General features: G+C 39.4%; 1 protein-coding gene across 1 annotated transcript in view; it reads left to right on the top strand.

Moving 5' to 3' along the window:
- Pkp2 (plakophilin 2) overlaps positions 1-22,549 on the top strand; it is an 88,392-nt gene that overhangs the window by 38,859 nt on the left and 26,984 nt on the right. The window contains exons 5-6 of the mRNA XM_028778259.1: positions 4,702-4,909; positions 11,071-11,248. Of these exons, the coding sequence (XP_028634092.1) occupies positions 4,702-4,909; positions 11,071-11,248 (386 nt within the window). The remainder of the gene's footprint in view (positions 1-4,701; positions 4,910-11,070; positions 11,249-22,549) is intronic.

The following is a 22,549-nucleotide window of genomic DNA, read 5'->3' as shown; positions in this document are numbered from 1 at the left end:
GGATCCATATAGTCCCCTAGAAATGGGGGCATAGAGGGAAAAGAGGCCACAGCAGGTAGAGGTGAGGCTAGGGGTTTGGATTTGGAGGGAAGAAGGCAAAGTGAAAATTGCCTACCTGTTTCCCTGGCCACTGTGGCCAGTGGGTCCCAGGGAATGCATGAGGGAGTTGGTGTCAACGACAAAGGGATGGGTTAGTGAGGAAGGATGTGAGAAAGATCTGTGTGATCTCAATGAGATGGGTCAGAGAAGAAGGTGAGGTCACAGAATGTGGTCTGCTACAGAGCTGGGAGTGAAGCTGAGAGATTGCATTTGGAGGAGGAAAAGAAAGTGAAACCCTCTTGCTCCTTTCATTGGAGCCCCACATAAAAGTGATTGCTAATACCAACAAGGTCAATATCAACCAGTCTTGAAACTTCCTCAACTAACAAAATTAGTCTAAAACTTTTCGATTTAGTGTCAGGTAGACTTTTAGAAAGGGAAAAGGGCAGCCACATTATTTGCTGAAACATCACAAGAATGGTCTCTAGTCCAGTTGGTAATATCTTCCCCTCTGAGTCACCTAGAGCTTGGCCTTCATAGTCTACATTGATCTCAGCACTGCTGTCTTCTAAGCTCCCACTAGGGTAGCCATTAAGCCCCCTTAGAGCTCAACCATTTTGTTAGTCCAGAATCACCGAATCTTTTACCTTCCTCTAGAGAACAGTATGGTCAGGCTTGTCACAGTGATAGCCTGTCTCTTGGTACCAAGTTTTATCTTAGTTACTTTTATATTGTTGTGACAAAACACCATGACCAAAGCAACTTACAGATGGAAGAGTTTATTGGAAACTAACATTTTCAGAGAGTGAGTTGATGACCATCATGGCAGGGACCATGACAGCCAGCAGACATGTTTCTGGAGAAATAGCTAAGAGCTTACACCCTTATCTGCAAAGCCCCGTTCCTCCATGACACACCATCTCCAACAAAGCCACACTTCCTAATCCTTCCCAAACAGTTCCACCAGCAGGAGACCAAGCTTTGCAATATATGATGACCCTTTGGAGCCACTCATTCAAACCACCACACATTGTGTGTTGTGTTTTTATTCAGTTCTAGGATTTTGTTGTTGTTGTTTCCTTCTTGATTTCTTTAATGACCAGTTCATTATTAAATATTGTGTTGATTTACTATTTGTCAGTGGATATCAGTTGCAAATAGCTTCTTCATTAGGGTGTGATCCTGTAGGGTCCATGTCTCCCTCTCAACACTGGGACCCTATTTGGCTTGAACACATGCAGTCCTCCTTGTGCATGCTGCCATAGTCTCTGTTTACATGTACATCATTCTTGTTGTGTCTGGATTACACTTTCCTTGAGGTCATTTATCATGTCTGGCTCTTAAAATCTTTCTGCGTCTGTCTTCCTGTGGCTGCAGACTAGTGGCCCACAAGCTTTCAGGGATTCTCCTGTCTCTGCCTCTCATTTCCTAGTAAGAACCTGCATGGATGTGCAAACCCCACAGCTTTTCACTTGATTTCTAGAATTCCAGAGTTAAACTTAGGCCATCAGGCTTAGAAGCAAGCACTATTACCTGCTGAGTCATCTTGCTCGTCCTCATATGCTTCCTGTATCAGAGAGGGAAGCTAGAGTTTGATATACTGTGTGATATAATACGCAAGTGTGCCATTGGCACCAGCTGCACAATGTTTAGGCACCTGTGTGCCTCATTTGATGACAAAGCCAATTGTCAGTCATAAAAAAAAGACTTCTTAACAATATCTGCATTATGATTATGCAAATGAGTGAGGTCTGTACCAAAAGCCCTTGCCAACTTGAAAATTTGCCAGGCAGATGTAAATGGAGGCAAAGATATGGACAATCATAGACTGCAAGATAACATCAGATGGCCAGATGACATGTTCATGAAGTCCTGATCTCTTTTATGGTGTTTGCAGCCTAAAACTCTTAAATCACTGCTCAGATTTAACTGTTCGTGTTTAACACTGTTCATGTTTACTTGTTTTCATTGACCATAATCTGCAAATCTAGTGCATTTATTTTATTTTATCTTGCTTTTTATTTTTTGTTCTTTTGTTTTATTTTGCTGTATTTGGAGACTGGGTTTCACTTTGTAGCTTACTAGCCTCCTCCTCCAGCTTCACAAGTGGTAGGATTACAGGCACTTAACTAGCATATTTAGGTATGCGAAATCTGTTTTTCTCTTCCCTTCTTAGGTGTAGCTCTTTCTCTTAGTAGACATATTCTCCCTTGCATGTATGGGTAGAAGAAATGTTTTAATTGGCACATTCAAAGGTATAAAATTTTTAGTTAAAATTCCCACATAGCTTCTGCCATCCTTTTAAGTACTCTAAGCAGTTGGCAGTGACTTAGATTTGGAGGTAGATTACAAGACCATGTTGCCAATGTTGCCATAGTAAATGTATTTTTCCTACTTTTGATAGTAATTTCTACTCATTTTTATTAATTATAAAATTTTTTTCATCAACCTTTTTTAATAGAAATCTGTATCCAGTTTTTTTCATATTTCAAACATAAATGTACTTTAATAAAGATAATCCCATTTCTTCTATCTCTTTCAATGATTATTACAGTGAAAGGTAACACATGGATTGTGGGTGCCCCTAATGAAATGCTAAGTAGTGTAAATGTAAAGGGAAATCACCTTTTTGACATGAAAGAAAATCAACAGTCACACAAATTCCACATGATTGAAGTAAGTAAAGCATAAAGTATAACAGTCCCCATTTCGTGTTTGGCACATATATTAATACATTTTCAAACTGCAAACAATTTAAGACCAATAGATACTAAAACCAACTAGCATAGTAATAAAATGCCTAAAGGTTATGAACATCTTAAATACCTAATTCCCATATATAACTTCTGTTACCAATCATATCTTCTGTGAGGTTTGAGCTGTTCAACGCATTATTTGATTCAGGAATTCCCAGAATTCACTAAGTGTCCTACAGAAAATTCATGTTGAATCACACCACTCCTCTCTAAACTGGCGGATCTTTTGATGGCCTTCATGTATGAAAACACAGGTATACCCGACTCACAATTTTGAAAAAAATGGAAGGCCTTCATACATGTCACTTTTTAATTTTATCCAATCATTGATCTTCTGAAGAGTTGTTTTTTCTTGACTTAATAGTTTTGCAACTTTTTTCATCTTTTGATCATTTCTTTCTATATACTTCAACCCTTCCAGCTGAAGCTGGTCCAGCTTTTCATCTCAGCTTTCATCTAGGGGTATGTTTTCACATATCACAGGATTAAATCTAAAATACATGTCAGGAGGTAATAGGCCATCAAGCATTATATGGACTTCCTCTGTATCTGTAGCACTGCTGATAACATCAGAGAGCTTGGTCTTCAGGCTCGCGTATGTTGAGGTATTCCCCACATCGCTCTCATACCGTCCTGTGCCCAAAGATACTATACACTCAAGCGGGGTATCTGGCCAGATACATTTACATTCATGCAGGGCCAAGGCCGAAGGGTTATTCAGAAGTAAACCTCCATCTTGATGAAGATCATTCCCCAGCGCATATTCTGCAAAGTAGCCTGGGGCAGCTGATGAGGCTCTAATGGCCTGCCACATTTTATGCTGACAGCCTCCTAAATAGTGAGAGTTGGTGCCAGGAAAATGACCATAGTTTCTGAACACAAAAGCTTTTGGTGTCTGTCCTCTGTTTACTATGGTACTTATAGCAGCTACCTGAGACTGCTAAAGACACATGGACGTCTCCAGCCATCTTCTCTCCAGCTCCACTCCTAATTATAAAAATTTATTCTAGAAAAAATACTCACGTAATTTTGTGTTCTTTCATCAAACTTTCCTAGTCCCCAGATTTAAGGTTATCTTACACGTTTTATTTTTTTCCAGGCTTTTATTACCAAGTTCTTTTTCTCTTCTTGAATACTCTTCACCCATTCTTTGTTACTTAACCTTTCTTGTGAAAGCTTAATGACAGATTTTGCCTCTGGAACAGCTGTTCTGTACAACCTGAGTCCCAGATTGTGCTGCATACAGTGTTGACTGATAAGTATTTTGATCAGTATCAGTGAACATCTTTTACTAAGATATCGAATATCTTAATGCCACATCAAAGTTAATAAGTAGGGTTATTGTATAGTCAGAGTTCTCTAGAGTCACAGAACTTATGGAATGTCTCTCTAGATAAAGGGAATTTATTGTGATGACTTACAGTCTATAGTCCAACCAACCCAACAATGGGCAGCTGTGGATGGGAAGTCCAAGAATCTAGTAGTTGCTCAGTCCCAGGAGGTTGTTTAAGCTTGTCTTCTGTGGAAGTGGGTTCCAACAGATGTGCTGGCAAGTAAGTGCAAGTAGTCAAAAAAGAGTGAATGTTTCTTCTTCCAGTGTCCCTATGTAGATATCCAGCAGAAGGTGTGGCTCATATTAAAGGTGTGTACCATCACACCTGGATCTGGGACTTGTTTTGTCCCAGGCTGACCTTGTCTTAGTCTCCTGGGATTAAAGGCCTGTACTTCATATCCACTCTGCCTCAAGATCTCCATGCCAAGATCCAGGTCAGAAACTTGTGTCTTCCAGCCTCAAGATCTGGACCACAGGTGTGCCCTTCAATTCTGGATTGTAGTTCATTCCAAATATAGTCAAGTTGACAACCAGGAATAGCCATTACAGTTATATACATTAATCCTTCCCTAGGTCAATCAACTTCGAGGCATCCCTAAGCTCCTGCAGCTGCTCAAAGTTCAGAATGAAGATGTTCAGCGGGCTGCATGTGGGGCCTTGAGAAACTTGGTATTTGAAGACAATGATAACAAGCTGGAGGTAGCTGAACTGAATGGAGTGCCTCGGCTACTGCAGGTGCTGAAGCAAACCAGAGACTTGGAGACAAAAAAGCAAATAACAGGTATTTCCTACTAACTATTAAAAGGCAAACAGTGCAGAGCCAGCCAGATGCTTTACATTGTGTGTTTTTCTTAAGTCCCTTAGAGAGGGTGAGGAGGAGACTTGTTGATACACGCCACCAGAAGGCGGCTTATATCCAGAATTTGAACTCCTTTCTTCTGGAGGAGAAAGTATTCTGAAGTTTTTGCTTAATATTCTAAATGAAAAACTCTATAAACCTATGACTAGATGTTTATAAAACAACTTTTGACGACGTGAAAATTTTTCTTACCTTCACTAATAGCTACGTTTTGGTTTGAACATACATGGGGATTGATGTTACCCCAGGTATCCCCAACATTGCAGAGGAAAATGGGGAGCATGGCCAATTGTCTATTCAACAGTCAGCGTTCTGGATATGTAAGGGAAAGAAATGGAGAGGTCCATAAATGGCCATTGTTCAAATTGCTCAAAATGCAAAGAGCCGTTTTCCTGTCTTTCTGCCACCTAGACTCCTCACAGCCTTCATAGCTAAACAGATTTTTGAAATGAGTTACCACCAAAAGAGACTTTAGATTTTGAGATAATATGAGGTATTAAATGTCAGTTTTACTGTCAAAGAATCTGCAGCTCAAAGAATGTAATACTTTTAAAGTTATCAAAGGTTTTAAGAATCAATAATAATAGTTACCAGTGTTCTGGTAAATACTGTCTTTCTTACTACCAAGACTTGAACTCAGTCCATTGGCAACTTTGCTGCTAGACAGATCTCTTAACTTTTCTAATATAAAATTTTACAAATGTATCCTACTGAAAATATATAACACACACATACATACACACATATGTATGTATGTGTATATATATATATATATATATATATATATATATATGTCAGTTACATGAAAACAACTGCAGAAATGATGCCTTAATTTCAGAGCACACCTTTAAGATGTTAGGCACTGAACCCCAGGCTGGGGAAATTATTTTGATTTTCCATCTACTCAACTAAAGTGTGAAAGACTTAGTATGATAAAAGACCAAACCTTGCATTAGAACTCAGCATTTTCTTCATGCAGCAATGAACCATAAGAAAATCAGGCATATTCTCCTTTTCATAGTCAGAAAACCCTCTCGGGAGGAGGTCATCTCATTGTGGGTCTTTAAAGGGATGTAAGGGCTGCTGGTCACACTAAGGAAACATGGAAGTAAGTAATTGGGATAGTATACATAGTAGCAGGGAAACTTGGGTGAGGGGGTAATTTCAAGAAAATAATCCATTAATCTACACCTTTCTTGTACAGATGATGAAAGGCTCAAGTCAAAGAGCATCCTGTGGTGCGGATGCCATAGCAGCCATCCAGGCATCAGAGGGCATATGTACAGCTGAGGGGTGGAGGACAAGCCAAAGCTCCATACAGGAGGACATTTAATTGTATTAACTGTATTGAAGTGACTCTTTGGCATTTGACGCAAATTGCCCTAAATGATTCCTTTAGCTCTGGAACATGCTTTGTATGCCTCAGAAAGAGATTCTCCTAATATAGACACTTGTACAAAGTAAGAAACCTAAATATAAGTCTTGCTAAGTCTCAGAGACTGTTTGGCCTAACATAGCCACATTTACATGGTGAGATGCCTGAATGTGAGTCTCCATCTTATTGGGCCTGCTCTCAGTTGTCTGTGTCATTTCTGGCCCTTATTCTTCAGTGAAGATGGCACTTTGTCTTCACTGTAAAAATCTAGATTTTGCTATGTTAAAGTAAAGGGGATTTACTTAAGTAACGGTATTTTCTCTTGTAGTGGACAATATTAGTAAAATATGTGTTTTAATAGCTGTAAGACCCCTTTACCAGTTTCTCAGTGTTTTTCTTATATCATCATATTTGGCCATAAACTTATGGACAGTGGAATTCTTATAATTGCTATGCATTTAAATTATCATTACTGACAAGAATAAGTTTTCTTTTTTCTTCTTGGCTAAAATGAGTACCTATTGATAGAAAGCAGGTAGACCGACCTCAGCAGAAAGAGAGAGAAAGAAAGAGAGAGAGAGAGAGAGAGAGAGAGAGAGAGAGAGAGAGACTGAGACCTGGGTTCTGTGAGTAAACTTCTGTGAAGTTAAAATAGAGACAAATAAAAACTTAAACCCTAAATATTATGTTGCTGAATCAAAAATGTAATCATTTAAGTGACATCTATTCAGAGTCATGAGACTATATATATTAGCAATCATTAGACCATTGCTTTTCTAGTTGTAGATGACTTGGAGTCAGAGAGATGAGACTCAATTCCTGCAGAAGAGAAATCCAACAATGTAGGTGGAAAAGGAAAGCAGCCCTATGGGGGGTAGGGGGGAGTGTGGCACTATCCAGAAGGTAACAGGGCAGCAAAGATAAAACATAGATTTAGAAGGTGTTAAGCCAGGAATACTGGAGGGAAATGTATTCTAGCTGCCACTAGGAGAAATAGAAATGACCAGCCATTGAGCTAGTCAAGGCATATCAAGATTAGCTGGTGTGTGTGTGTGTGTGTGTGTGTGTGTGTGTGTGTGTGTGCATGTTTCATTCGAGAATCCAGAGAGGTCTTGGATGGGTACATCTGGATCCAGCACACATGTGACCCACTGGGAGCCAAAGCGGATTAACTAATTCACTGCTATACGTAGTACCAAAAATTTGGGGATTTTAGGGATTATATTGTTTCCCTAGGTATGCCATATAGCCTCGACTGGCCTTAAACTTGCCTCATTCTCTTGAGTATTAGGATTGTAAGCACCATGTCCAGAAAGAAACCATTTAATTTTCCACACAAAAGCACAGCTCTCATCACAAAGAGCGTGAGTAGTTTTTTCTGAGCTGGATAATACCACTATGTCCTAGGACCCAGAGTTAGGTTATCCCAAGTAGTCTAGTGTGGTAATGATTTCATGAATAACTTTGATAATAACTGAACAAAGTAAGGGTGGAAACATCAGGTGGGAAAGTTAAAGCTAAGTGAAGAAGTCTCTGGAAATCTTAGATACTTTCTGATGACACTCTTAGTCTTTGAATAGAAGTTGGGGTCTATTTGTATATTACAGAAGGATTTTTAACCGAGCCACAGGGATTTTAGGTCATACACAGAGGTAGCTAATAGCATGCTATTAAATGGATTAAAGATATCTCAAGATAATTTGATACCCAACTCAACCGCCATCATTGAAATTTCAACCAGTCTTATAGAGTATTTAATGTAGGTGCCCCACAACTTTTACTCAGAAATATAAATTTTTATAATCTATTTTGAGATTCTGGTGCAGTAAAGCTGGAGTGCAGCCCAGATTCTGAGCTATCACTGGGTTCCTTTGCAGACATCCAATCTAACACTAACTTAAGGATAGAAATCCTTGTTAACATATTGGTGTGAAGTGAGCTAATTTTATACCCAGCCCAGTTATAAAGAAGGATCTTTTGAGTAAGTCTTTCTGGTTGCTACAAAGTCTTTGGGTTTCTACAAGGTTTCTACAAGGTCTGCTGGTTCCCCCAAAATCTCCCTCCTTAAGACTTTCGGCTGTTGATTCTGGCTTTGCCTTCTGTAACCATAGAGGGTGGTCTTGATCTGCTTAACCTAGCCTTTCTTAGTGACTGGACATTGAGCATCCCCACATATAGTGACCCTATCATCTTTATAGTGACATCTTTCAACTATGTGCTAAGGAATTAACCCTACTTGTAGCTGATTGCTACTAAATTGTTTGTGTATGTGCAGAAGGGTATGTGTATATCTCCAAAGATACTTTTCCTTTGATGTTATGCCATCCAGAAATTTGGTGACCATAACCTAGGTATACATTAACCTATATTAACTTTTTAAAACTACACAAAACTTCCTAAATTATATATTTGTTTAAATATAGTGTGGCATGCCTGTCTAAGAAGGATATATATCGACTGTTAAAGGAAAATTCCATTCCCTTTGTTCAAGGTAATCCTCTTTGGTTTTTATGTAAGATATACTGAATACTTTGTATGGTTCTTTGTAAAAAGAGGAAACTTCACTGTGCATCAGATTTTTAAGCCACTGACAAGCAGAGAAACTTGTTGATTTGTTTGCTTATTTTGAACTCAAGGAAGTCCTTACCCATGCAGCCCTACCTCTCCCCCACATTCCCCTCTGGCTTTTTCTCCTGTTTCTCTCTTTTCTTTTGTAGCTTATTAATCAGAACTCAACCTCAGGCCTGCCTTTACATTGTCTCCAACTACCTTCTGAGTTTTATTCTTTCTGTCCCCTTCCAGGGCCTCTTAAGATGAAGTGAGAGGGATGAAGCCATTGTATTGCAGAACCCACGGCTGAGACACTGCTCCTGACTAACCCCAAATGCTAGTTTGATCAGGAAAAGACTTCCTGAAGTCCAGAAATCCTGTTCCCAGCAGACATCAGTCCTACTGTGACCATATCTAATCGAAGCTATGTGTAGACTGCATGAAAATCTGGTTGCTGTTTCAAAAATTATACACAGCCAAAGCAAACTGTTTAAGCCTGAAGCATTAGGCCTAATGTGTTTTAATTGATTAGGCCAAATGTACACAGAGATATGTAGGCCATTATTTTAGTCATTAAAATCAGGGGAGATGATATCACCTATCATAAAGTAGACATCCTATATATCTCCACTTTCATTGCAGTACACTTAAGAGGTAGGAATTACTGACTGAGAGGGTGGAAGAGAGTGAGATAAGAAAGGTGGAATCACCCCTTCTCTCTTCTGACCTCTTTGCCCTTTCCTGGATGGCAGTTAGTTGGAGCAGCCTATTAGAGACAAAGATAGCAAGACAACGTTACACATGGGCAAGGCCATTGTCACTGCAAAGTGTAGGTCCATAGTTCCTCCACTGAGAAGCATTTGGGTACCAAAGCTACATTTTTAAAAATCCAACACAGACATATAATTTTCTGTTATCATTCAACACCAAGCTCTAGTTTCTATGTATGTATGTAAACCCTGGAAAACCTGGGTTTCTTTTCTTTGTGTTTTTTTTTGTTTGTTTTTGTTTTGTTTTGTTTGTTTTGTTTGAGAGACAGGGTTTCTTTGTGTCTAGTTTGGCTGTCCTAGAACTTGTTCTGTAGACCAGGTGGGCCTTGAACTCACAGAGTTCCTCCTGCCTCTGCCTCCCAAGTGTTGGGATTAAAAGTATATGCCACCACACCAGCCAACCTGGTATTTTCATATTTTTTTTTTTCTGGTTGGTTGGCTACACAACCTTTCCCTTTAATAATGGCATCAGGGGGAAGATGAGCATTGTATGAGGAGATGTGACTCTCTGACCATCACACTGTGGAGACATAAAAGGCAGTGCTCTTTGTTTTTCACTGCCAAACTCTAAAAGAAGTGTAAAAGAAGGTTAGCAAATCCTGAGGGATGGCAGAAATCTTATCATGGGCCATCACTTAACAAACATTAACTAGGAGTTTTGAGCAGCTGCTGCAGTAGACTGAGAAAAGTGTTGTGCAGTTATTCCTGCTGTAAGTGGGACAGAAAGGACCAGGTTACAGGTAGTGAGGAGTGGCGCTTAGGAATGTTGCTGCCTCCCTGTGTTTCTGGTAGAGAAAAACAAGACAGAATTCCTTTAACCTACTGAAACAGTAGTTACAAGAGGGTTGTTTCTCACCTCTAGCTAGAGTATGTTAGGTCGATAAGATTAGCTTTGTAGTAGAGTCCATAAAAGAAACAGCAATGAAGCTTAAGTGTGTGTCATTACTTCTCTTATTGCTAAGATAAAATACCAAACAACAGTGACTTAAGGGAGTTTATTTGGGCTCAGAGCATCAAGAAATCTAGCCCATCGTGTTGGGCCTGGAGTCATGAAGCTGCTTCTTCACATGGTGGAAAACAGAAAGGGGAAGGAGGCAATAATCCACTAATGACCTGCTCCAGGGACCTTCCTCCAGCCAGCCTCCCAAAACGGGAGGTGAGCGTCAGAACATGATTCTGTGGGGGATATTCCAGACTCAAACTGTTTTATTCACACTTCTGGTTCATTTGAACCTGCATGGTTTTGCATATTATGTAATAGGTTCTTAGGAATCTTAGCATCAAACGGGTTTCTGCCCCACATCCTTTTTTAAATACCTGTTCTCAGTCCTAAGTTGACAGCCTTGCCATGAGTTTGAGCACTGTTTTCATTGAGCCTGTCTTTCTAGGTTTGCTCTGGAACTTGTCCTCTAGTGATAAACTCAAGCATCTCATGATAACAGAAGCCTTGCTCGCCTTGACAGAAAGTGTCATCATCCCATTCTCAGGGTGGCCGGAAGGAGACTACCCCAAAGCCAATGGCTTGCTTGACTTTGATATATTCTACAATGTCACTGGATGCCTAAGGTAATGCCTCCTTGTGTCCCCACCCCTTCAGATAGAAGGTGTAATCAAATAGGGCACCCAAAGAGAAGTTGAAATTGTTCTATTTTGGATCCTTTCTGTAATTACACAATTTAGTTTAGGTGGACTCTGCTTGGGTAGAAACAGATGGACTTTATTATAGTAAGATGTTTCTGTCTAGTTAGTTGCACTGTCTTAACTGTCTAGTTAATAACTGACTTAGCCAGGGTTACCATTACTGTGATAAAAAACCATGACCAAAGGCAAGTTGGGGAGGAAAGGGCTTATTTGACTTATATTTCACATCACTGTTTATCAAAGCAGGCAGTCAGGACAGGAACTCAAGCAGGACAGGAACCTGGAGCCAGGAACTGATGCAAAGCTGGTGGAGCCTTACTAACTGGCTTGTCCCACATGGCTTGCTCAATTGTGTAATATGGGACAGTAGCTAACTTTGCTGACAGAAGAAAAGAAAAATTAACTCCTTCCTATCACTCCCAGCAGTGCTGCCACCTGTCCTTAGACTATGTTTTCAGGTTTAATGACTTTCTATAACTCCAAGTTTCATATAGAACCCAGGACCATCAACTCAGGGGTGACACCACTCCCCTGGGCCCTCCCCACCAATCACTAATTAGGAAAATGCCCTACAGGCTGTGTACAGCCTGATCCTGGAGATCTCTCTCAGGTGAGGCTCCCTTTTTTTCCAGTGACTCTAGCTTGTTAATTAAGTTGACGTTAAACTAGCCAATACAATATCAAATATCATTATTATTTAAAACCTTGTGTTAGCTACTGGGGATTTTACAAAGAATACATAAATAAATAATAAATAAATGTACTGAATCACAGTTTAAATAAAATAGTAAAATAAAACACAGTAGCTGTAAAGTATTTGAATGGAATGAACGCACAGATGATCCACATGGAAACTGGAGAATGATCAAATGTGGCAAAGAAAAAGGGCTGGGGCTCACGGGATATGGTGCTGGCTTAGTGTGCACAGTCCCTCAGGTTGAAGGAACACTCAGCATCTGAAACTTGGAGTTGTAGAAAGTCATCAAACAAAACTGGAAACATAGTCTAAGGACAGGTAAATCATTTTGAAATGAGTAAATCAGTCTTTTTGAGAAATGTTTTCTATATTGAGCTTCAGGAGGTTAAGCAGTTACTTTGAAACCTGTCAACAGTTCCAAAGCTGTTAAAACCAGCCAAAGCCAGCCTTGTGGCCAGACTCCAACCTCACAGAGACTGTCAGGGAGCACACCTGCAGCCCTTTTGCTCTGGAAACCAGAATTTTCTGCAATTTCAGTCATATGCTTCCAAGGCTAGCAAAGATTAAAAATTGTCCTTCAGACTGGGTATGATGGTGCAGAGGCAGGTGGATCTCTTGAGTTCTGAGGCCAACCTGGTTTGCAAAGAGAGTTCCAGGACAGCCAGGGCTATTACACAGAGAAACCCTGTCTAAAACAAAACAAAAACAAACAAACAAACAAAAACATGTATTTCTCTTTGCTAGAGATGTTCTTTATTCCTGTTGCCTACTTTGATCAAGTCCCAGGGTGATTATTTTAAACACTTGAGTAAAGATAATATGGAGGAAGAAGAATCAATAAAACATAATTTTTTAAAATTTTTATTTGTGTGTATGTGTTTGTATGTATGTGTGTGTATGTATGTGTCTATGTCTGTTCATGTCTTCGCATGTATGTGTGTATTTTATGTGTGTTTGATGTATGTATGTTTGTATGCATGTATATGTTTGTATATGTGTGTGTGTTTATGTATATGTATTTGTGTGTGTTTATGTATGTGTGTGTGTGTGGTGTTTGTGTGTGTTTATATATATATGTATTTGTATGTGTGTGGTTGTGTGTGTGTTTATATGTATTTGTATGTGTGTGGTTGTGTGTGTGTGTAAGACAGAAGAGGAAGAACATGGTTATTTCTGTCCTCCATGGCTTCTGTGGATTTTACTCCCTCCGTGGGACTTTGCAAAAAGCACTTTCACCTGCTGAGCCATTGAACCATTCATGGAAGAATAACTTTTTCTTATATAATGAGAACTCATTTCACTTGTCTTTCTTCACTGATTAGTTTACAAGTCGAGTCTTGGGCATAAAAATCATTTCCCAGTATGTCATTGTCAATTTTTTTAAAGTTTTTTTTGACATTTTTTTAAAGATTTTTTTTTTTTTTTATGTATACAATGTTCTGCCCGAACGTATGCCTGCAGGCCAGAAGGGAGGACCAGATCCCATTGCAGATGGTTGTGAGCCACCATGTGGTTGCTGGGAATTAAACTCAGGACCTCTGGAAAAGCAGACAGTGCTCTTAACCTCTGAGCCATCTCCCCAGCCCATCAATTTTTTTTTAAAAAAGCATCTCAAAAAGTAGGGGAAAATGGCTGTGTATATATTACTTGAGTTACAGGTAATATCCTGTGAACTGTGTTTTATAACAGCAAATATATGTTTTTATAGAAAAATTGTGTGGCTGATCATAGTCAGAACTGTATCTTTAAAAACCATTTTAAATTTCATGATTATTTTTTGAATTGGTAGGTTTTGCTGATAAAATTACCCAGTGGGTAAAAGCTCATTTTGAGGCTGACAACCTGAGTTCTATTTCCAGAATCCAGATGTCCTATGATCCCTTATGCACTCTGTGGCACAAGGGCACCCACACATGTACGATCCATAGATAGATTGATAGATAGATAGATAGATAGATAGATAGATAGATAGATAGATAGATAGACTCATAAACTGATAGATTGACTTAAAACCGAAGGTTGTTAGGAAACACCCCTCAATCGTCAAGACTTTTTTTTCTTTTCATTGAAAATATTTTTTCAAACAATATATTTTGATTATTGCTTCCCCTCCCTGTATTCCCTCTCATTCCTCCCTACATCCCCTCCCATCTGGATCTATACCCTTTCTGTCTCAGACATTTAAGGAATGATAATAAAATAAGATTAAAACAAACAAATTGGTATAAAACAACACAAAGGAAAATACCCAAAGAGAAAGCAGATATAGGCACAGAGAGACACATTCTCACATGGAAATCCCGTGAAAACACAAAACTGGAAGCTATGATATACACAAAGGACCAAGAGGATTGAAAACTGATACTAACGCTCAGACTCGATATTACGAGACAAGCTCTGAAGATGCATGAAAACTTTTTTTCTTTAAAAACAACAAATGAGTAGATTTACAGAAAACAACTGACACCTCTGTCAGAAGACATCAAGGTACAAAATATCTACATATTCTGTCTCTCTGCCTTTTGGATAAATTCCTTAATCATCCACTAACAATCCAAACATCTCCTTTAGGTGTTAAATAAGCTTATTCAAGTTACAGTAGCTTCAGTGTATATTGTTTAAGATACAGTTTACTATTTATAATCACTTTAAATAGAACTTGGTATTCTACCCCAAACTATGCAAAATAGGTATTGCTACCTAGCCACATGCTTGATGACTTAACTCAATATTCAGATGGTTTTGAAACATTCAAAAAAAAAATCAGGAAAAGCAGAGCTAAGGATCACACACACACACACACCACTCTTTCTCTCCCCATAATAGAAGGAAGCATGGATGTGCCTTTGAAGTATAGCTGTGAATTCTTGTAACCTGTCTCTGTTGCTCCCACTTGTAATTAGAGACTGCCTGAGGCTAATGCTTGCTGATACCTTTCAGGAGCTGGTGTTGATTTTATAGTAACTGTCAACCCCTCCTTTAGCAGAGTTTTTGTTGCTCTGCCAGTTCCGAGGAGGTTTACTTTTCATCCTGAGCAACCGCAGCTCCCTCTGTTGCTTTTCCTTTGTTAGTCACAGATAAGCCTCAACTGTTGGATATAGATCAGATGGAAGTTAAATGAAAAACTGAGTCTACATCTCAAACAAGGGAAGAAGGCTGCTTCCTGATAGGCCAACATCTTACAGTCTGGAGTAGACTTTGCCAAATGCTTACCAAACACTTAATAGACTAGGCCTCCTTGGAGCTAATAGTGGGTGGAATTCAGGAGCCTGGGCCCAGAGCCACCAGACAATGTGTGAGAAACTACATCATCAAGTACAAATAACACTACTTATTTCTGACTCTTCACATGTTTCTTTTGTGGGAGAAGTGGCTTTACCAGCCCTTGTACCTGCCATTCTCATGTCCTCATAACTAGAGATAGGGCCTCAGATCTTTTGCCTTAAAACAACTGCATGTCATTTCATGACTTCCTCAGGCTCCTTGACTGCAGACTAGACACAGAGCTTCAAAGTATTGTTAACAGATTTCAGTGCTATCTACTGGCCATGTGAGAGCATACAAGAGCATTACCAGAGACATTATATGGAAGGGCCAGAGAAAATACTCTTTTTCAGTTCATTGCAGCAGTTCATTCTGATTTTAGATGCTAGTAATATGTCATGATTATGAGTGAAATTCTAGGGTACCATAGCTTCAGAAATGTTATAAAAATTACACCTGAATTGTTTACCATCATGTTTGGCATATACACTAAATTATAGCTATCAGTTTGATACTGTTTAATTATTATTATTATTTTTTGTTTTGTTTTTCGAGACAGGGTTTCTCTGTATAGCCCTGGCTGTCCTGGAACTTACTCTGTAGACCAGGCTGGCCTCAAACTCAGAAATCCACCTGCCTCTGCCTCCCAAGTGCTGGGATTAAAGGCGTGCGCCACCACTGCCCGGCAATTAATTATAAATTAATATATAATTATAAATATATGTAATTATGAAGTAGGTTTTCATATGGAATTTTCATAAGCATATTTTATTTTCTTTGATTCCCAGTCCTCCCCACTCCTTTTGTCTCCCTGACTCTCGTTTCTTGTTAGACCCTTCCCCAGTCCTCCCCACTTCTACTTTGCTCTGCTGTCTTCCCTTGCTTCACCCCCTGACCTGGGCCAGCAGGTCATTCTTCAGTGACAGGGTCATGATGGGGAAGTGGCAGGGATGAGGACAGTAGAGAAGATAGACAATGAGAAGACAAAAACTGGGGTCAGGAGGTTTTGCACAAGCTATGTCTTATGCCAAACACGCTCCTGGCTATAGACAAGGAACGGTGTCCCCTCAGGCAACAATAGTGAATGAAGGCTGAAGGAGTAAAGGAGGTTAAGGCCCTGTAACTGGTACAACAAATCTTTGGTCAGTGTGGAGGGGGACTCCACACAAGTAGAGAACAATTGATACAGGTAATTTTGAAGTCCCCCCCTCAACCTTTTGGAATAGAGGAACTCCCAATCAGCAATATATATGGAGGGTTAACAAGCATTGATTTCAAACATAAAAAGAATGTCTTCATGCTGATGCATTGTTGTGGCTAACAGCCAGAAGTCCAATTGAGCCTTTTCTTTGGAGACAATGTAATAGATGGGTAGGATATTAGGAAACTGTCTTCATCCAGACCACGTAGGCCTAATGTCTTAATAAAGTCTAATAGACATCATGATCGGGGCAACTCGTAAAAAGGAAAATATTTAATCTGAGCTGACTTATGGTTTCAGAGTTTTAGTCCATTGTTGTCATGACAGGAAGCATGACAGCATGCAGGCAGACAGGCACAATATTGGGGAGGTAGTTAAGAGATCTACATCTGGATCTAAAGGCTTGAGCATCTGAAACCTCAAAACCCATCCCCAATGACACACTTCCTCCAGTAAGGCCACACCAACTTCAACAAGGCCATCTGATCTAATCTTTTCAAATAATGCCATTCCCGTTGAGCCTATAGGGGAGATTTTCATTCAAGCTACTACAGAGCACCTCCAGGACAGTCAACCAGCACCTCATTCAGAGGCACAGTGTTCTTTAGACCCATGGAACATGCCACCCAAGAGGGAATTCAATTTTAAAATCAGGGTTTTGAATTGTCATTGCATACTAAAAATGACCATCCAATGACAGGATGACATGTGAGTGATGAGAAACTGGAAAATGTCTAAGGAATGAATTGGCCTGAGACAACGCTTGTGGGTCATACCGACAAGAGGAACACATCTATATAGACAATGACAAACAAATAGGAATGGCCGAACAGTTAAAGGGAACAGTACAGGCACCTCATGAGGAACATCAGAAAATGAGTTTTACCAGTCTGATATTGTAATATTAGAATAGTCAAATATTTTTAAATACATCTAGTTTTTTATCATTTATATTAGACCTTAAAAACTTTAATATTGTATGTATTACCTTTGTAACCCAAGTAAGTTATCCAGACCTTTTATAATTTACAGAAACCTTTTAGTTTTATTCTGTAAACATATAACAATCTCTTTCTCTCTCTCTCTCCATATATTGGATAATTGTTTTGGGATAATTATTCTTTAGTCATGAAGACCCAGTAGAACCAATCTTAGCAAATATTTAATCCAGCGACTGTAATTATGTTTTGATTTATTTTTTTAGTCTATCAGTCTAAAATATTAGCTTTTTTGTTAGTTTTGTATATTATGTAAAAATAACATCAAAGTTAAAACAAAACATTAAAATTATAAAATAAACATCTTTTCAGCTCCAGGAAGCTGAGCCCAGAGGTGGTCATCAGAGAGAAGACAGAGGAGAGCTGCCAGCTCAGCTTCAGCTTTTACTTTTTGAATTTGTCTCTTAGGCTGTTTGTTTTCCTCCCTGTCACAGAGCCAAAGGTCCTGTCTGACCTAGGAGAGGTGTTTAAAGGACACACAGAGAGGAAACACACTTCAATCTCAGATGGGAGGCTAAATTCCATCCTCCAGAGTCAGCGTTTTGGCTTAAACAGCACAGGACAATTTGGCACAGCAGCTCTTTTGTTTATCATTAGCCCTGGCAGCATCTAAGAGAGGAATTTAGGAATTAGTTTAGAAGTCTGAGCTAGCAAAACCTGATGTGCAGAAATGAAGAAGAGGAGGGTGGAGGTCGGAAGACCTGAGAGGATATTTCAGAGCTTCTATTATTATGATGTTGTCAATGTCTGGTCACCCCTAGCAGACACCTTCACCCCCTCTGCTGTGCTACTGCCTGCATAAGTCTGGCTTGGCTCCCTTTCCCTTTTGAGGGTATCACTGTGCCCTGAGTGGCTGCCCTCCCCCCCCACCGATGTCATTTGCTGGCACTGCGATCTTCTGGAGCCAGCACTGTCCTTCTCCATGTGGCCACTGCTACAACACTCAAACACTCAGCTGTGTTCTTTCTCTTAATACATCTGTCTGTAAGGGACCTGCTGCAGTAGAGGTATTTGACTCAGAGTAGGAGCCATTTTTGGTGATTTTGTAATAAAAAAATTTTTTTTTCTCATACTTTGAAGCAAAAATAATTTTAAACTTGATGCTACTTTCCTGTCTTTAGGGACCTCTTTATCCCTAGTTTTGGTTCTTTAATTTTACCTTTTATCCTTCTGTTTGGAGGAGACTGACCAGATCTATACAGGGTATTAAATTACAATTTACTCAACTTTATGCTATGGTAAATAATCTGTAGTCAAATTCCAGTACAAACTCATCAATTGGAAACCCACTGGCCCTTGTAGGTGATATTTTGTCCTTAAACATTTACCTACATGTTCACATATATGTAAATTTATAGAACCATTTTAGAGAACCAAGGGCATATTTTTAAAATAAAAGTAAGGAACTTTTGGGGCTGGTTGGTTGGTTGGTATTTTTGTTTGTTTTTTGAGACAGGGTTTCTCTAAGTGCCTTCTGGAACTCGCTCTATAGACCAGGCTAGTCTTGAACTCAGAGATCTGCCTGCCTCCACCTCCTGAGTGCTAGGGTTAAAGGCTTGCGCCACCAGGCCTACCTTATAAAGAACTTTCTTAGGACTTTAGCAATACATGACAAGAACTAAAATGTGAAACTCTATAAGCATCTAAAGGAAAACAAGTGCTCCTTAGCATCCCACTGCCCATGTCTACCCTGCAGTGTGCCCCTCTTCCTTCAGGTGGTCCCTGTGGTGTGATGCTGGGTTTGTCTATGCATTATGGCTGCACTTTCTCTTTCTACTGTACTTGGTTGTTCCTGTTCAGGCAGTAGGTTGACCTGGACCAGCAGGTCATTCTCAGTGGCAGGGTCGTGAGGGGGAAGTGCCAGGGATGAGGACCATAGAGAAGACAGATATGAGAAGACAACTCTGGTATCAGGAGGTCTTATGCAAGCTGTGACTTCAGTCCAGCATGTCCCCTCTCTGTGTACATCATGTTCTTGGGAAAGCCTTGTATCTGCCCAGTCCTCAACACTTCACTCCCTTAGTTTACTGATTTTCCATTTCCTCCTTGGGGATGCATATTTAACAGTTAGAGGCAGGAATTAGTATATAATCCTGGCTATCCTTGCTTGGTGTGTTTCTTAACCCAATCCATTTTTCTGAAACTTATTTTCTTATAGTTGAACAAAATCCATTTTGTATATGTCCAAAATTGTTGCTGTCCACCGTCTCTTGACGGCCACCAGACTGGTTGTATCTCTTCACTATTGTAAGTACAGCAGCCACAAACATGGAAGTGCACTTGTCGCTATGGTAGGATTAGAGCCCGTCCTGTGTATGCCCAGATACAGCTGGGTTTTATGGTAATTTTCCTTTAGGGTTTCCAGTGGTTACATAAACTTCCATTCCTACTAATAGTATCTAAGGTTCCTCTTTCTTCACATCCTCTCCAGCATTTGTTGTCATTTGCTTTCTTGATGGTCATTCTGACAGGGCTGAAATGTTATCTCAAAATAGTTTCAATTTACATTTCTCTCATGACTAGAAATACTGAACAGTTTTTTGTTTGGTTTTGTTTTATAGAGGGTTTTTTTCCATTTTGTTTCAAGTCTACAGGGAATTGGACTTAAGACTTCATGTGTGCTAGAGAAGTGTTCTAACTTAATCCCCACTCCCATAATCCATTTGGATTTCTTCTTTTGAAAACTGTTTAGATCATTGGCTTGTTTGTTGATTGGCAGCTTTGTTTCTTTGGTTTAATGTCCGACATCCTTTATATGTTTTAACTGTTAACCCTGTGTTTCAGGTATAGATGGACATTTTTTTTCTCATATTCATTGGGCTGTCTGTCTGTTTTTTCTGTTTCTTTTTCTGTTCATAATCTTTTTAATTTCATGTAGTCTTTTTTTGTCAGTTCTTGGTGCTGTTTACTGTGCTATCGAAATTCTATTACCATGCCTTAGGTTTCTGTATGAATGATGAGTCCATCATGACACCATTAATCTTCACAGAGACACAGCAGTCTTCCTTTAATTCTAGCAAGGGCCAGGGCAGCTTTTGCTGTCTTCACTGTGACTCAGGAATGTGAGAGGGACACAGTCTTGGAAATAGTCCAGAATCACAGATCTGCTCAGACAAAGAATCTGAAACATTTAAAGTGGCCAAGTCTGGGATACTTCAGAGATACGCTGGGGTCAGAATCAGTTCCCTGATTCCTTTAAAAGCTGCATGGGGGAGAAGGGTCCTAATGTCAGTCACTGGCTACAGATACTGCTTTTGGGCCTAGTTGAAGTTAACATTGCCTTCAATGAGCACCATCTTCTCTCATGGCTCTCTGTTACTGAGGACTGGTTTAGAGGCTCATTTTCACTTTGCAATAAGGTAGTTGTTTTGGTCTCTTAATTTATACTTCTGAGGTACTTTTTATGTTAAGTCTCCATTGAGTTACATACAGGAAAGAATAATAAGTAAGTTTTTCTGAACATTCAGGAGGCACATTCTAAAAGGATACATTCTGTCTATGTTAATTTCATTTCCTACAAACTTTAAATGTTAGCTATTGAAAAAAGCCATTTTACATAAATTATTCTTTTTTATCAGAGTAGTATAATAGTAAATTACGTTTTGTCTAATGATTTCTGTTCACAGGTGAAGTGGTATAATCTGCCCTTGTTTGTATTTCTGGTTGGCTGAGTAAGGTGGGAAATATTTTTGATATGCAGAGGAAGTAGTGGGGCATCAGGATTCCATGCACTTCTGTCAGCAAAGGCATCGACTGCCAGAATTCCCTGATAAGTCCTGTTTTGAGCAAGCAGTGTCAGGATAATAGATCACAAGACACAGTTTACTGCTGTGAAACCGGCAACAGAGCCACCTGCACTGCCATCCTAACCAGAATACACACTTTGGAGTTAGACAAAGTCAAGTCCCCTTTTCAAACTGTGCAGGAGGTTCAGCTAGTGAATAAGACAAACCTTTTGACTTGTCAAAGCAATTTTAAGGGATCATTTCTCTAATCCAGAGAAAAAAGTCAGAAGCTTTCATACATAAAAAACATTTTCTTGTGGTCGAGAACATATGATATTTGCTACACAAAGAACAAAAAGAACAAATGTTGGATAAGGCTTTTTCTCTCCCGCACCCCTTTTTGTAAGATAGAGAAAGTAATCTCCTATAGGACTGGAGAGTAGATGGCTCAGCACCTAAGAGCATTAGATGTTCTTACAGAGGACCAAGGTCCAACTTCCAGCCTTCGTATAACATCTCACAAGCATCTTCAGTTTGGCGGATCTGGTTCCCACAGACACTGCATGGACATGGTACACAGACCCATACACATAAAAATGAAATGGTCCTCCTATCCTGACATTACTACTGATTTATTTTCAGTAGAAAAAGTAACTAAGCTCTTTGAGGCTTTTCTTTCGTCATGTGAGAAATTAGAGACTGAAAAACGATGTGTTTTCAATTCCTGTGAAGTTTACTACTACGCCTCCTGGGTAGACTCTAGCTAGTGACCCACTCTGCACACAAAAGTCAGAGTTGGAGACCTTTACTGTGAAGCAAGGCCTTTGACTCATCCTCAATAGATGAACAGTGGGTTGGTGTTTTGTTTTGTTTTGTTGTTTTGTTTTGTTTTTAAGGGCTCCTTCCAGGCCATGACCAGACCCTCATCTGTCCTTGACAGTGGAAAAGAAAAGTGGTTAATTTTGGCTACCTTCATGGTCTTAAACACACAACAAAAATGTATCATCAAAGATTAAAATGATCAGCAGGCCTAGCGACTCTTTTTTTTTTTAATTTCTTTTTTTTTTTTTTTTAACATGAAATGCTTTTTTATAGCATGTTTTACAAGGGGAAGGGGTAAGAGGGGCCAAGTGGTGGAAAAGTACAAAATCTTCTTGGCCTGTGCCTTGAAACATGTCATGGTCTATACGGTACACTGCCTTGAATTATGATCTACCTGCTGTTCTTCAGAAGATATAGTACACTGCTTGAGTTATGGTCTCCCTGCTATTCTTTTTTTTTTTTTCTACACCAAGACTTTTATATGCTTTTATTTTTTTTTTATATTTAAGTTTTTTTTTT

This window comes from Grammomys surdaster, unplaced genomic scaffold, assembly GCF_004785775.1.
Source record: "Grammomys surdaster isolate TR1022 unplaced genomic scaffold, NIH_TR_1.0 331, whole genome shotgun sequence".
NCBI lineage: Eukaryota > Metazoa > Chordata > Mammalia > Rodentia > Muridae > Grammomys > Grammomys surdaster.
Note: the sequence above shows the minus strand (reverse complement) of the source record. Positions and strands in the feature narration are given on the sequence as shown.